A 15063-nucleotide genomic window follows, 5' to 3' on the forward strand; every position below is an offset into this window, starting at 1 on the left:
GATGTTTCTTGTTATCCAACTGAATGTATCCTCTGCTAATATCTCAGATACTGCAATCTAAATTTTTAACGATTCTTGAAAATGTATAAGCTACTCTGAAATCTTTCAATTGTCATCGTCAGGATTCCATTTTACATACGTAGATTGTCGGTCGTGAATAATCAGAATGCAGACATTTCAATGCGTACAATGTACAATAGCTAATCCTGAGTAAGTATCGACTTTAGATATACATTTACCGCGAATCTTGACCAAGCGTAAACTTAGATCCTTTCACTTGAAAAATAAGCCCCATGCCTTCGTCTTGGAATCAAGAAACCGCGACAAAAAAAAGTAACCTATGTTCAGTTTTTGACAGACTTGGAAGCTGCATCTTCAACGTCACAGTACTAAAAATATTTCATTAGTAAGTTCCCTCATGATGTAAGACAAAAAAGAAGGTAAAACACCTGTCAGACAATTAGTTTCATTTAGATTTTATAGAGCCGTTCTTCCATTTAGCAACCAACCCAGTCAAATGCCAAACAAGCTCAAGGATGATTAGATAGGCCACAAATTTAGAACTGTATTCCTTATTGTACCGTTACTCAAATCCACTCTGAGGTTTTATACTAGAAAATACTTGTAAGACGATTTCAACTTCCCACATCCTATTTTATACGCTTGGGTTTTACTATGTGTCCCAATGATTGCAGTGTGATACAGGATTTCTTAGTAGCAACTGATACAATTCTTTGGGAGGAAGTTAGTGTCAACATGACTGAGCAACAACGTGAACACAAATGTAATTATATATTCCAATCTCAACATTCAAAATCTTTTTTACCTAACACAAGCTGGCCCCTACTTGTTTTACCAAATAATGAATCTGCCGAAACAATTCTTCACGAGAACATAGCTTTTATAATGAATGCCAATTTAAAGGGAATAATAGAGTAGCATTTGATGTTTTGATCAAACCAAGTTACAGATATTATAACTCTCTGCCAACCATCTACTTCATTTCTTGGCATCCTCTCTCCACACTGGAAAATAATAGCACAAGAAGAAAAGCATGACTTTCAACATGAAGTACCTCACATGATACAACAATTTTGTTGAGACTCGAACATTTCAGGAGACCTGCACAAGAGAGTGGGATATTTTTCATCAGCTATACTCGCATGCAAAACAAAAAAGAAACCGAAAGATAATATAGAATCATGAGATTTGTTTTTTTGATAAAAATATATATACAATCTGAAACTAGAGTTGACAAGATACTTTTACTCAAATTATTTTATCAGTTCCAAAATATCACATTTACATACAAACTACAGTATCTAGCCATGATAATAACTGAGATGCATGTATTCTAGTGACTTTAGAAAATCCCAAAAGACTTCAACCACTCTCATTATCACAGGATAGTTTCCAACAGAAACATAGCTCCTGCTTGCCCGGAGTCACAGTTAGTATTTAAACTACACTAACAAGGTCAGATGAACTTACAATTGTCCAAGGTTTGATAAATCAAATTCTGGAGCAAGCTCTTGCACAATATCATTAGGTGGTTGGCCACATTCTTGCATTTTCTGCATCAGCTCCACAATCTTGTTGAAGTTGTTGGGATCAGACGCATAAACTTGGTTAAGATCTCTTATGAGTTCATACTGGTGGGAATAGCGTGCATACTCCTCATCAGTTAGTTTAGCTTTATTCTCTTCCAACCATATTGGATAGCGTTCTCCAATTTCTTTCATAGGTTCGTGAAGAATTTCCTTGGATAAAAGTTGTTGCATCATGGTTTCCACAATCGACTCCATGTCCTGCAATTGTGAGCCCAAATACATGATTTGTTACTTTGATTGGACCATTATAAAGAACAGAGATACATTGTATTCAAACACAATGAACAAGATACCAATTACCACCCTCCACCGATCCCCAGATCACGCGCCTGAAGAATCAGGTATTGGAACAAAAAAGACATCGGGTTGCTAAGGAGGATGAGGGAAAAATTATATGGATGAAAACAGAAAATGCAAAGCATATTTTCTGCATTTTCAAAATCAATTTGCTCAACAGCTTAATCTATCCTGCCTATAAAGCACATGGACAACCATAAAAGGGCGTTGATTTAATTCCTAAACCTATCCAATAATTGTGCATGTCCCTTCAATAAAATTGCCACATTGAGAATTGAAATAAACTACTTAGATATATTGGATCAAATTAAATACAATAAAATGTACTAACAAGTATCTGGCGATGATTACCCACAAAAAATTCTGATATAACAAAAAATAACCTGTGTACGTCACTCTAAATAAAACAAAAAATTATATCAAAATAAGGAACTGAGATGAGTGAGATTCAGGTATATATCTAATAAATCAGGAGTTCTATTCCCTATTCCAGCCACATTTTTCAGAAGACCGGCTTCAATCAAAGTATTAGCCACTATGGATGAAAAATAAGGAACTGAGATGGGTGAGATTCAGGTAATTCCTAACAAAACAAGACTTTGCTCTATTCCCTACCTTAGTCACACTTTCAAGAAACTTGTTTTCAATTTAAGTATTAGCCACTCAGCCATCAAATCCACTAATCTGCTGCCAAATGAGAAATTGGCATAAGCAAGTCAGAAAATATGCCGCCATTAAGCATCAACACATATATGCGCTCTGATTTGATGGTGTGATTGTAAACATCACCTCAGCACAATTCCACCAGCCCTTCATTTCATCTTATGTTGTGGAATATAATTCAGAGTTTACAAGTACAGCCATTACCTCCGAAAGCCTTTCTTTGTTCCATAAATATGAATACTGCACTCACGGGAAGAAACATGGTTGCATCACCTAGATCATTAAACCATGCTACCATAAAATACAGAACGACCAAATTGTACACTGGATTAACTACCTTATGCCTTTTGGCTGTGTACCATTCCCTGGGCAAGGATTTTATTCTACAAAAAGTTCAGTTCCAGAGAAGAAATGACAAAAAAAGTGGTTGAAACATACTAAAGGAGAAAAAATCACAACAGTCTAATGACTAGTTTGAATGGAAGTGGCCTCATCCCTCAGCTGAGATCTATCACCTATCGATAAATAAATCTGAAAAGGCTCCCTAGATTTCTGATTACCAACAATTTTTGCTTGGTTGAGCCCCCATCTTGTGGTGCTACATTGAGTGTGGATTCAGATAGTATTTTTTTTTTTTGAAAGATTGCTTTCTGATTATAAACCTGATTTGGTCACTTCAAAATAGCACACTATTAAACTGTCAAGAATGAGATTCCACTCTGGAAGTCGTAACTTAAGCAGTCAAGCTCTACCACATCACAAAACTAATAAAAAGATGAAGCGCAATGTAAACATATTATATCAAGTATTCTTGCTTTAAGTGAGGTGACATTTATTTCATATCATATTAAAAAAGGAAAGTAAACTAAATTAAAGACATTGATATGTAAATAGCATATTAAATTCTAATTTCTGATTCTGAGAAGACGCAACTTTGTCCCCAGTCAACTCGCATGATTAAAAATGGATAGGTTGCAGTTGCCAAGCATGAAGATAAGAAATTATGATTCAAGTATTTAGATAGGTTAACCAAGTAGCAAATTTATAATAAAGCAAGTTAGGCTAGCAAGTCGTTTTTGTAAGCTTTCACGGGAAATCATATTCATGCAATTTAGGATTCGACGTGTAACTGACGAATCTGTTCTCCATCAGACTTCACCATTTCAATGTTATAATACCTTTGATGGAATCGTAAAAAAATTACATACCAAAGGTCCGGCCTTAAACTCATTAATCTGGTATGCTGTCACTATTTAATCATTAAAATATCCTACTTTTCTCTAGCTATCATAATACCAAGCAAAACAGCAGAGGGAGTTTGTGGATTGTCCATGTACTTTCAACCATACTTGTGAAAAGCCACAAGAAACACAATTTTTTGTAGAAATACTCTGAAAGATAATGATGCTTGAATAAAAATTTCAAAAAGCATGAGTTAGATTACCTAGACCACTTTATGAAGAAATAACAAAAATTTGGAATTTTCAGTACTTTCATTTCACAAAAAGTAGATAATCAATAATTATCCCTAGAGTACTCGAGACCAATAAATTTTCACATGAGAAATATCCTTAAAGAGCAAACTATTCTCGACACATCAGGAAACCTTCAAGAACAATGATAAATTCAAGAACAATATCAAGCAGAATTTTTTAAGAACAATTAAAGCACTTAACGTACCAAAACAATCAGGTTAAAACAAGACGTCAAAAACAAATAACCATGGACTACAGAATATTTAGTAAAGAACACCAACCTGAGAACCGGTAAGTTCCTCGAATTGCTTAACCCAATCCTCCAGCATTGCATCACTTCCCAAATTATCTGCACCCACTTGTTGTTTCGGACCAGTCACCGATTCCAATCCTTTGACAGCCTCCCTCGTTTGCTCTCTTAGCTTATCAAGCGCCTCAGTAACATGTGATTCTTGCTTTGATGGCGCCTTTTGCTTACCCTTTTTCTTGATCTTCAAATCAGGCAAGCCCAATCCCAATCCTAATCCTTGAACATTGGCACCAGACAATGAAGATGAACTATCTTGCTTGTTTCCTCCAACGTTGACACTGCTAAAAATCACAACTCCACCACAGCTCAACATTTTGAAAAAAAAAACCCCCACGAAATCTATAAATTTAAAAAAAATACCAAAACACAAAAGAGAACGCAACCTTTCATCCCTCATAGCTACAGGAACAAAAGCAGGAAAAAAAAACATACCTTTGGGCATAAGAGGTGAGATTAAGGTTCTGGAAATCATCCAAAGCGCCTGCAAAACGTTTGAAAAAACGTCACTTGTATTCTGCGGATAGAGTAGAATACATATGAAACAAAAAATATAGAACATGGGTGAGTATTTCTTCTCACTATCAAGAAGCTGGTCTAAATCCTCGGGATGGTCAGCCATAAGTAATCCCTCTCAGAGTCCCAACTCCCAACACCCTTTTTCTATGAGAAATCCAGCTAAGTTAGCTAACCGATCTTTGCGCGGAATAAAAGGGACCCGTGAGCCGCCGTGTGGTTCTTCGACTAGAATCGGCTACGTGTTCAACTCGGACGGGCTCGAGTCTTGTTCGCCGACTGTCAAATTGCTCGCTTATCGAGTTATTGTCGGTTAATTATTTTCGATTATTTAGGTGTGATTATAAACTTCAGGCAAATATTTACTAAGCGGTTTTTGTGAAACGAGTCTCTATTTAGTTCATCAATGAAAAAATATTATTTTTTATTGTGAATATCGGTAGAGTTAACCTATCACACAGATAAAGATTCGTTATTATCAATTTTTTTTTTAAAAACAGATTGTTAATCATGAGTCATTAATCTTTTTGATTAATGACCAAAATACCCTACCTTTTAAATTTATTTATAAATGAACTCCTATTAGAAATTAATAAATATTTTTCCGTTTTAATCATATAATCCGCCAACACAAATATTTTTTTGTTTAATAACATTTTAATATTATTAATATTTTCTAACATATTTAATATATTGTTATATAATATGTATCCTTGTCATACTAGACAATATATATATTTAAAATTTATTGAATTAAAAAATATTGTGAATAGTAAAATATTGAAATTTTTTTGAATCTATTAATTAGCTAGCTTCTTCTTTGGCACAATTTTGAAATATGAAATTTCATTCTCATATTTACTTTATATAATATAACAAAAAAATAGATTTTTCACAAAAAAAATATCATTATAATATTTGGGCATATTGATTATGTTAAATTTAATTAGGACAAGAGTAATTATGAATTTAAATGCCCATTTTCCAGACTAATAAAGTAGGAAAACTCATTCATAAACTAAGACAAAAATTTATCGACATACACCTCAAATCTCAAATATTTCATGGCTGCAAAGTTGAAATTATCACTTAATCGAACCATTTTATGCCTAAATTCAAATTATATATACAGAGTAGGTCTCATGTGAGACCGTCTCACGGATCTCAATCTGTGAGACGGGTCAACCCCGCCCATATTCACAATAAAAAGTAATACACTTAGCATAAAAAGTAATATTTTTTCATGGATTATCCAAATAAAGATCCGTCTCACAAAATATGACCCGTGAGACCGTCTCACACAAGTTTTTGCCATATAATACAACTAAATTAAAATCCAAAGCCTCTCTCAATTTTTTTTAAAAAGAAAAGAACAAGAAGACGGCATCTTTATTCGTGAAATGAGTCAACTCTGTCTATATTTATAATAAAAAATAATATTTTTTTTATGAATAAACTATATAAAATATAGGTCTTACAAATTAATTCATAAGACAATCTCACCTAAGTTTTTACGAAAAAACAAAATCCAAAATTCCAAATTCACCGCCTACATTTTCTTTCTTCTTCAAAATATGCGAAATACTCAATCTCAAAAACTCTAATCGCTCCTCTTCCAGATCTCCGCACAACACGTCTGCGGTCTGACGTCTGTCTCTCTTTAAATTTTCATAGAATAAATATTACATGAACAAATCAAAAGCTAAATATAGTGTATTAAATATAAGAGTGAATCTCATGAATATAAGAGTGAGTCTCATGTAAAACCGTCTCACGAATCTTATTATGTGAGATTGGTCAAAATTATTATTAAAACAACTTAAAATTTTAACGATAAATATTTGACTATTAATCTATCCTTAGTTAATCCACTCAACCAAACACACCCTTAGCATAAAAAATAATATGTTTTCATGGATGACTCAAATAAGAGATCTGTCTCATAAATACGACCCGTGAGAATGTCTCACATAAGTTTTTGCCTAAATTATAAACTAGTTTTTAACTCGCGAGAGATATACGAGGTGTTGTAATATCCAATTAATAACTAAAATTAATAAATAGGAGCGTTTAAATAATTATTCAAAACACAAATCAACTAAAAATTGATTATAATCGTACAGTAAAAAAAATTAAATTCACAAATTATAGAAAATCACAAAACGTAGTAGATATTTAATGAAATGTCATAACCGATGCATATATTTAAATATATTTTATATTTTAAAGAACTCTCATATTAAAATTTGAATATTTTAATAAGAATTCGAATTCGAAAAGTTTTGAAATTATTTTTTTTTGACGGTGAAAACTCTTGTAATTTGTTGAATAAGATAAAAATATTTAATTACAAGATTAATCAGTCAAAAAAGAAAATCTTCACGCTTCCAAACAAAGGAGGAATGAGTATAACAAACAAAAGAGGTAATAGAATGATCAACATTATTTGCAGTTCGCCGCACATGCCTTAAAGATGGGTTTCCCAGAAGAGACATGAGATATCGGATATCCGAAGCTAGGGTCCCGACGTAACTACGATTCTCATCTCCACTTGTGACTCTTTGCACAATGAAGAGAGAATCTGAGATGATAAGACAATCTCAATGTTGTGTTCCTTAGAGATATCGACTCCAATTTGAATAACAAGAAGTACCGATATGGTTTTGAAATTAATTTTTAATATGGTAGATTAATATGTGAATATTGCTTTTGGGCCTACTGCTATACCACCGTCAAAAATGAAGTGAAGTTGGATTATGGATGGTTTTTTTAGATTGTAGATGGGCCGCTGAAAATTCGAATTTGTACGGGGCTAGAATAAACAAAAGCCCATATATGTTAAGCCCATCTAGCGCACCTATATTGTTTCTCACCTGATATACATCCCCCGGCCGCATTCCTCCTCGCACTTGATATCTTGCCTCGGACCTCTGGGTCTCTCTTCTCCAACGAAGCTCTGCAAACTCAGCGACGAATAATGGCAGATATCGAAGAAAAAACACCTGGAGAAGCCTCTGAAAATAGAGCCATGGATTCCGTTAGCAAAAATCGAAAAAGAAAGAGAGTCAGGAAGAATACAGTAGCAACTCCACAACCCGATGCAGAAGTTGCGGCAGAAGGGTTTGCTCATCCGGAACAGGGAGAACAAGAGGGACATATTAATAAGAAAAAAAAGGAGAAGAAGGTGAAGGGGAATGAAGAAAAACAGGGTGAAGCAGAAAAGGAGGAGGAGGAGAAGGAGATTGATTTGGACAGACGGTTGAAGAGTGGATCTGGGATTATGAGCACGGAGGCGTTTGTGGACATGCCACTGTCTGAACCCACTATTAATGCTATCAAAGACTTGGGTTTCAAGTACATGACTCAGGTTCAAATTATAATCTTAGGAACCACTCCTTTTGCTGCTGATTTGTATAATTGTTTGTTATGTTTTGGAGATGACAATATTTTTGTTTCCGACTTTCCTGGTTCCTAGACTAATATTCGAGCTTAATTTTGAAGTGAAATGTTACTTGTGGTGCACATTGTTTTTGGTCATAGTCTTGATAAATTAGGAGTGAGCCTGTATGCTAGATCGACAGGAACCTCCCAAATTTATATATATCCACAATTTTTTTTTAAATCCCAATTTCAATACATCACTCTTCTAGTCATCAGATTGTCAGATGTAAAACATCAGCATTTTTTGCTATTGAAGTCTTGCTTTTCTATTGTTTTTGAATCAAATGAAGATCCAAGCAAGAGCAATACCTCGACTTTTGGAAGGCAAAGACATTCTAGGAGCTGCAAGGACAGGTTCCGGGAAAACCCTTGCCTTTTTGGTCCCAGCTGTTGAATTGTTGCATCATATCCACTTTACACCTCGAAATGGAACTGGTGTTGTTGTCATTTGTCCAACAAGAGAGTTGGCCATACAGGTATATATTATTTTATGTGTTTTTAATTTTTTTTGTTTTGGTATGTCGCAGTTGAGTATTTCGGCAATTAATGCAAGAGGTCGTACTTTACTTGTTATGGACTTCATCCATTTCTTATTTGTGAAATTGTTTTTATAAGAAATTGAGTTTCTCAATTAAGTTTCTTGGCAGTTCTATTGATGTTGCTATGCAGTAGGTTTTCTCATTTTTCCTAAACATCTCATTTATAATCAATTGACAAGGAAAAATTCGCATCTTTCAGTTTTGTGATGCTTAAATTCTTTATATTGATATATGATATTCGGCTCAATAATGCAGACACATGCCGTGGCAAAGGACCTTCTGAAGTATCATTCACAGACACTTGGTTTAGTTATTGGTGGTTCGTCGCGAAGAGGAGAAGCCGAGCGTATTGTCAAAGGGGTTAATATCCTTGTGGCAACCCCTGGTCGACTTCTTGACCACCTTCAAAATACTAAAGGTTTTATCTATAAAAACCTGAAGGTACTGTTTTTCCCTTTAAATAGTTGTTACTTGATTGTCATTTCTCACATTTTAAGCATATTCATCCTATCCATGTTTGGCTATTCCTCTCTCGGAATATTTGGAGCATTTACCTTTTCTTTTTATCGGTCCGCATTTTATGTATTCTCTCTAACAGAGAGATTTCACAATGCGGACCTGTTGATTGAAATTTGCTAATCTGATGCAAACGCATGATTGAAAATATGTACAGTGGAGAATCATGAAGTGCGATTTTTTTTTTTATCAAAATTTTAATTAGTGAAGATCTTATCTTGTTATATGCTATAAAATTTTAACATTGGATTTTTGCCAGAATGAACTAATTGGAAGAGACTGAAAACCTTTAGAATAACAGTGACCGAATCATGTCTCGAGGGCCAGAAATTTTCCTAGTTGGTTAAAAAAACTTTCCACTGGTAACTGATGATTGATTTTTTTGTCTTTTAACTCGTCTTGGGGTGTCGGGTGAACCGTTGCCATTTCGAGTTAATTTAACTATGACTCTTGAAGGTTCTGTTTTCTGTTGTCAATTGCAGCACAAACTAGAACTTTCTGATTTCTGATTTCTGATTTCTGATGATAATCAAAAGATTCATGTCCTGAAACTGGGAACTTTTTACTTTTAGCTGTCCCAATTTTTACCGAGTAGTCCTTGGGCTGATATATTTCTATAAGATTAGTTGTAGTTTATCAGTGTGTTTCTGAGCATGTGAGAGAATTCACAGGCTTTGAATTTTGAAATAACTCTAAACGGTGTTGATTAATTTAAAAATGAGATAATGACATTCTTTGAGAAAAGTTTCATTCTCTATGTGATCTTTTTCAAGGGCACGTCTATACTTGTTGGACCTACATGATCCCCAATTCCCCGCTGCCCTGCCTCCTCACAAATTAAGAAACCCAAAATACACACCCTAACACCGCCACAAAACACTCTTTCTTTATTATTGTTTTAACTTTATTTGTTGGATTTGCAGTGCCTTGTGATCGATGAAGCTGACAGGATTTTAGAAGCTAATTTTGAAGAAGAAATGAAACAAATCATTAAAATCTTGCCGAAGGTACTTGTGCCAATGCTAAGATTGACAGGCTTATTTGTTTCTAAAATTGATTTTTCACCCATTCATTTTTTAGAGATTTCAGTTAAGTGTTCTCAGCCCATTCCCCCCTTAGCATGTTAAAAGTATATAAATATTAATTTCTTCTCTTAACAAACTTTTTAAGTTTTAGGTTCTGTAACATCATCGTATTGGAATAATTCAAATTATGCTAGTAAACTGTTATACATTTGGGCTTAGACCTTGTATATAATTTTTATGATCTTTTTACGCATGGTGGTGACAACTACTATTAAAGTAATCGTTTCTGGAACACTTCAGCATTGTCCCTCATCATGCATTTATTGACAAACTACTTATCATGCAGGAGAGACAGACAGCTCTTTTCTCTGCTACACAAACGAATAAGGTATAATGTTTCTGTCTGCTAGAGTACGATTGCTTGTATGTTATTTTAGAATGTTATTTTTTTTGGAGGAACTGGGATGCAAAATAATATTTGTTTGGTTTGCATAAGCTTCAACAACACTTTAAATTCTACCTCAAAAGAGTTTTTGACAAATTGCATGGAGTTAAAGGAAATTTATTTTCAATTTTAGGTCAAGGATCTTGCAAGATTATCATTTCAAACAGGCCCGATCGTTATCGACGTGGATGATGGAAGGAAGAGGGTATATCAACATTTTTATTTTTCTCATCTTTGCTCTGCCAAAAACCTTGACTTTATTAATTCCTACATATGACAATAATTGGCACAGGTAACCAATGAAGGGTTGCAACAAGGATTCTGTGTCATCCCAAGTGCGAAGAGATTTAGTCTTCTTTATTCATTCTTAAAGAGGAATCTGTCAAAGAAAATAATGGTTTTTTTCTCATCATGTAACTCTGTCAAATTCCACTCGGAACTTCTTAGATATATTCAGATAGATTGTCTTGACATCCATGGCAAGCAAAAGCAGCAGAAGCGAACTACTACTTTTTTTGATTTTTGCAAAGCCGAGAAGGGAATCTTACTGTGTACAGATGTAGCTGCTCGTGGTCTGGATATCCCTGCAGTGGTATGTCATGTCATGTCATGTCACTATACTAAACCTACTATTTCTGCCGAATAGGAATAAAGGACTGGAGAGAAAATAAGCAGATGAATGTTGGAGTTTAAAGTGAGGAAAAAATAGAAATCGAAAAGGAGAGAGTGGTTGTATTAGTATTCAATGTTTACAAATTACAAGGTTGTTGAAATGAGTTCAAGAACCATGATCCTCTTTCTTCTTTCAACAAATTACCTCTTAGCCTTAGTTATTGTTTGATTGATTGTTTCAGAGCAGCACAAATGCATAACTTGCAGAAATTTATAAAGTCTAACAAACAAGAAACATTTTCAAGGTTAATGTGAGGTTTTACACGATCAAGGTTTCGCCCCCTCTTTTAAGTTTGTATTTGATATTGGACTAAAGGTTTTTGTCTATTTGTGTTGGCAGGATTGGATTGTGCAGTTTGATCCTCCAGATGAGCCTAAGGTACTAAAAAACTTTCTATACAAAGTACATTTGCCATTTAATCTTGGGTGTTCCTTAGATCTCTTAGCTAGTGGTTTTCTGTTGCTACTTTTAGGAGTACATTCACAGAGTTGGTCGAACCGCTCGCGGGGAAGGTGCAAAAGGAAATGCCTTGCTTTTCTTGATTCCAGAGGAGTTACAGTTTCTTCGATATCTTAAGGTTTGGATAACCTTTTTTTACTGGAAATAGCGTATATATAAGGAAATATGTTGTAGCATACTATCTGTTTAAGCTAGGTTTATGATGTGAAAACCCTTTAGAGCTATTTTATTTGTATTACTCTCTTTTTTTTCCTGAAAATATGTTTTATGTTTACCGGCTATCTCAGGCAGCAAAAGTGCCGGTCAAAGAGTACGAGTTTGATCAGAAGAAGCTAGCAAATATTCAGTCTCACCTGGTAGTTGCTTGTTTACATGCTCTTTATTTCATTATTCCTAAAATGTCTCATCAAATTTATTTCTGAAGTTAAATGGAATTTAAATAATTGTAATTATCCAATGTATGCAGGAAAAGTTGATTTCCAACAACTATTATTTGAATAAGTCAGCTAAAGATGCATACAGATCTTACATATTAGCATACAATTCTCATTCTATGAAGGATATCTTCAATGTTCACCAGCTTGATCTTCAGGTGTGTACTATGTTTTTGTGCTGGAGCATCTTATCTCGAAATCATTTACTTATCTTTGAAAATGTTCTGCTTATATATGTTGTAGGAGTAATTAAGCATTAGCGTTCGACATTAAACAATAAAATTTTAGAGGGGAAATCTCGGATCATGGAATCTGAAAAGTGTCCTTGGCATGTAAAGATTGAAGTTCTCAAAATAACGTGTGTTTGCATTACTAAGATGCTAAAGAAATGGACTCCGGAATAATGCATATAATTCCCATCTTGTAAACTGATATAGCTTCTGATTCATCAACGTACTTTCCCAGATAATGCCAACTCTATGATTGAGAGCAGAAATAGTGAACAAGAAATATTAGCCACCTGATTATTTTGTGATGAAATTGTAATTCGATCAATGATACAACAAATTTGAATTGGAGGTCAAATATGTAGTTAGGCTTCTTGAGGCTCTACTCAGTTCAGTGATTGAATAGTCCCAAGCAATTTGGTATCTCATATTTGCTTTCCATCACCACCACAGTATACCTGATTACGTATAAGGCTTCACATTCATCTTCTCACATATGATTCTTTTTGGTAGGCTGTGGCTGCTTCATTTGGTTTTAATTCTCCTCCAAAAATAAATTTAAACATTGATAGCAATGCATCCAAGTTCCGGAAGAAAGCACGAAAAGCGGAAGGCAGTCGGCATGGATTCAACGAGAGCAACCCCTATGGAAAGAAAGGCGAAGATGACATACGACAGTTTGTCAGATATTAGCATTCAATCCAACTATATGCTCTTTTGCAAACGGCTCTTCAGTTTTGAAGTAGTAAATCTTTAGATAATTTTTGTATGTTTAGATATGTTATCATCTTAAAAACTGATGCATTATGCAACTTTTTAAGGTTTCACTTCTTTTTAGAGTCAGGTTGGTTCCATTGTTCGCTTTAACCATTTGATCCGTTGTCCTCCAACAATATACCTTGGCCCTGATTTTGATCTCTATCGAACCATGTACTGCAGCTATACATTGACTTTATTTCGTCGTTCATTTTGGCTCGGATCCTTGCACTTGATGGTGTTGGGGAGGCGAGTTGTACAACTTTGTTTAGTTATGTGACGATTTTTGGTGTCATTTGAGCTATAAATCATTAGAGACGACATCCAACTTATATGTTCTTTTTTCTAACAAAAATATCAAGATAATTGGATAACATATACTGTTTCGAAAATAGAAATACCAACTTATGTGTGCTTTTTCTAACAAAAATATCAAGATAAAGGATGACATATACGTACTGTTTAAAAATAGAAATAAAAATAACGATGTTTTATAGTTCATGAAATTTTGGAAAATGTTTAAATTCGAGAATGAAATACACAAAAAACAAAATTAAAAATATTTCCATCTCCAAACACTTGTTTAAAAAAGAAAAAGCCAAATATAATTTCCTGAATTTAGCGTCGTTTCCAATTCTCTGTTTTTATACAGGTGCACACTGATTGTACCTATATTGAAGAATTTCAAGGTTTGTGATACCTGCTTTGTTATTATTGATAATGGGACAATGCAGGCGTATTGTTTTTTTTTTTTTTTTTTTTTTCTATGGAGGTTGAATTAAAGACTGATACAAGCATTTTTCCTTTCCGAATAACTCTGGATTGATTAATTTGCTCCTGTGAAAAATGGAGGATTTTATGGTGAAGCATTACATACTGGTGATATTACAATGATTTTATCATGAAGCATTACCCGGGGTCACCCTGGTTCGATTTTCTGGATCCATCTAGGCCTTCCGATTGGACAGCGCAGGAGCACTTGTTCGAAAGTGCTAACAAGTCTAAGGCTTTTTAGCTCTTGTCGGAAGTATGAACTCCGTTAGTAGAATTTTGGCTTAGGCTGCTAGCCAGATGATCCACGTCAGAGGTGGTAATGCACGCCAACTTTGCTATTGGTGTAGCTATCTACAACAAATATTATGACTAGTCTTTGGTGGGGTAAGTTCAGCTTCATAAAAAAAATTCAGTGTAAAAAAAGGGGTTGTGGGATCATCTTAGTTTCAAGCTGTGCCTTGTGTTATCATACTTTTGGAGCTGCGACATGAGATTATAACTATAAAATTTGGCACAGGATTAGCAGTTTAAAATTTTGAAGTGCTTTGTTGCTGATTGTACTATACCTGGCAGTAAATTCTATGATGATTTTATTCCATTTCTTCTTTCTAAAATTCTCTCCTGAACGATCTTTGAACATTGGCTGCGACTTCAAATTTTCCCTAGGGTCTGTCGAGTCACCGTCCCTTATGAAGGAATTAGCTCATGCAGTTGCCAGGGAGCAGTTGAGGTTCAATATGTTGAAACATATGATTTTATATAGAAATACAGAAAGAATGCTGGCAGATTCAATTGGTGCTAATGATGGAATTACAATTATTTACCACCATGATGCTTTCCCATACAAATATAGGGGAAGACTTCGAGTGCAAAGCATTTTGTCCTTTGTGCATTATGTCACGACAC

At 34.5% G+C, this 15063-nt stretch overlaps 2 protein-coding genes across 3 annotated transcripts; one reads left to right on the forward strand and one right to left on the reverse strand.

Annotated features, from left to right (window-relative positions):
• Positions 1-773: 773 nt before the first annotated feature.
• On the reverse strand, positions 774-5174 carry LOC140828895 (peroxisome biogenesis protein 19-2-like). Of its 2 annotated transcripts, none has more exons than XM_073191767.1 (5): positions 4935-5174; positions 4788-4836; positions 4327-4633; positions 1492-1808; positions 774-1122 (listed from the first exon to the last, which is right to left on the reverse strand). In XM_073191767.1, the coding sequence occupies exons 1-5, from the start codon at positions 4972-4974 to the stop codon at positions 1077-1079; spliced, it is 759 nt and encodes a 252-aa protein (XP_073047868.1). In that variant the 5' UTR covers positions 4975-5174; the 3' UTR covers positions 774-1076. The 2 variants fall into 2 exon arrangements, with proteins under 2 accessions (XP_073047868.1, XP_073047867.1); XM_073191766.1 differs by having other exon boundaries at positions 4327-4636.
• Positions 5175-7756: 2582 nt separating this feature from the next.
• LOC140828896 (ATP-dependent RNA helicase HAS1) lies at positions 7757-13594 on the forward strand. Its single transcript, XM_073191768.1, has 12 exons — positions 7757-8235; positions 8600-8785; positions 9104-9289; positions 10288-10371; positions 10736-10777; positions 10968-11039; positions 11127-11426; positions 11847-11885; positions 11980-12084; positions 12254-12322; positions 12433-12558; positions 13141-13594. Exons 1-12 carry the CDS (start codon positions 7846-7848, stop codon positions 13318-13320), a joined length of 1779 nt encoding a protein of 592 aa, XP_073047869.1. The 5' UTR covers positions 7757-7845; the 3' UTR covers positions 13321-13594.
• The last annotated feature ends 1469 nt before the right edge of the window (positions 13595-15063 follow it).

Source organism: Primulina eburnea, chromosome 4 (genome assembly GCF_022965805.1).
Source record: "Primulina eburnea isolate SZY01 chromosome 4, ASM2296580v1, whole genome shotgun sequence".
In the NCBI taxonomy this organism is placed as follows: domain Eukaryota; kingdom Viridiplantae; phylum Streptophyta; class Magnoliopsida; order Lamiales; family Gesneriaceae; genus Primulina; species Primulina eburnea.

What these genes read in the sequence shown, in the direction of transcription:
- LOC140828895 (XM_073191766.1), bottom strand. Translation starts at nt 4,974, where the DNA reads ATGGCTGACCATCCCGAGGATTTAGACCAGCTTCTTGATA. An exon ending in TTTAGACCAGCTTCTTGATA is followed by an intron (nt 4,837 to 4,934) that starts GTGAGAAGAAAT and finishes AACGTTTTGCAG; the next exon opens with GCGCTTTGGATGATTTCCAG. An exon ending in AGGAACTTACCGGTTCTCAG is followed by an intron (nt 1,809 to 4,326) that starts GTTGGTGTTCTT and finishes TCACAATTGCAG; the next exon opens with GACATGGAGTCGATTGTGGA.
- LOC140828896 (XM_073191768.1), top strand. Translation starts at nt 7,846, where the DNA reads ATGGCAGATATCGAAGAAAAAACACCTGGAGAAGCCTCTGAAAATAGA. An exon ending in GTTTCAAGTACATGACTCAG is followed by an intron (nt 8,236 to 8,599) that starts GTTCAAATTATA and finishes AATCAAATGAAG; the next exon opens with ATCCAAGCAAGAGCAATACC. An exon ending in TTCACCAGCTTGATCTTCAG is followed by an intron (nt 12,559 to 13,140) that starts GTGTGTACTATG and finishes TCTTTTTGGTAG; the next exon opens with GCTGTGGCTGCTTCATTTGG.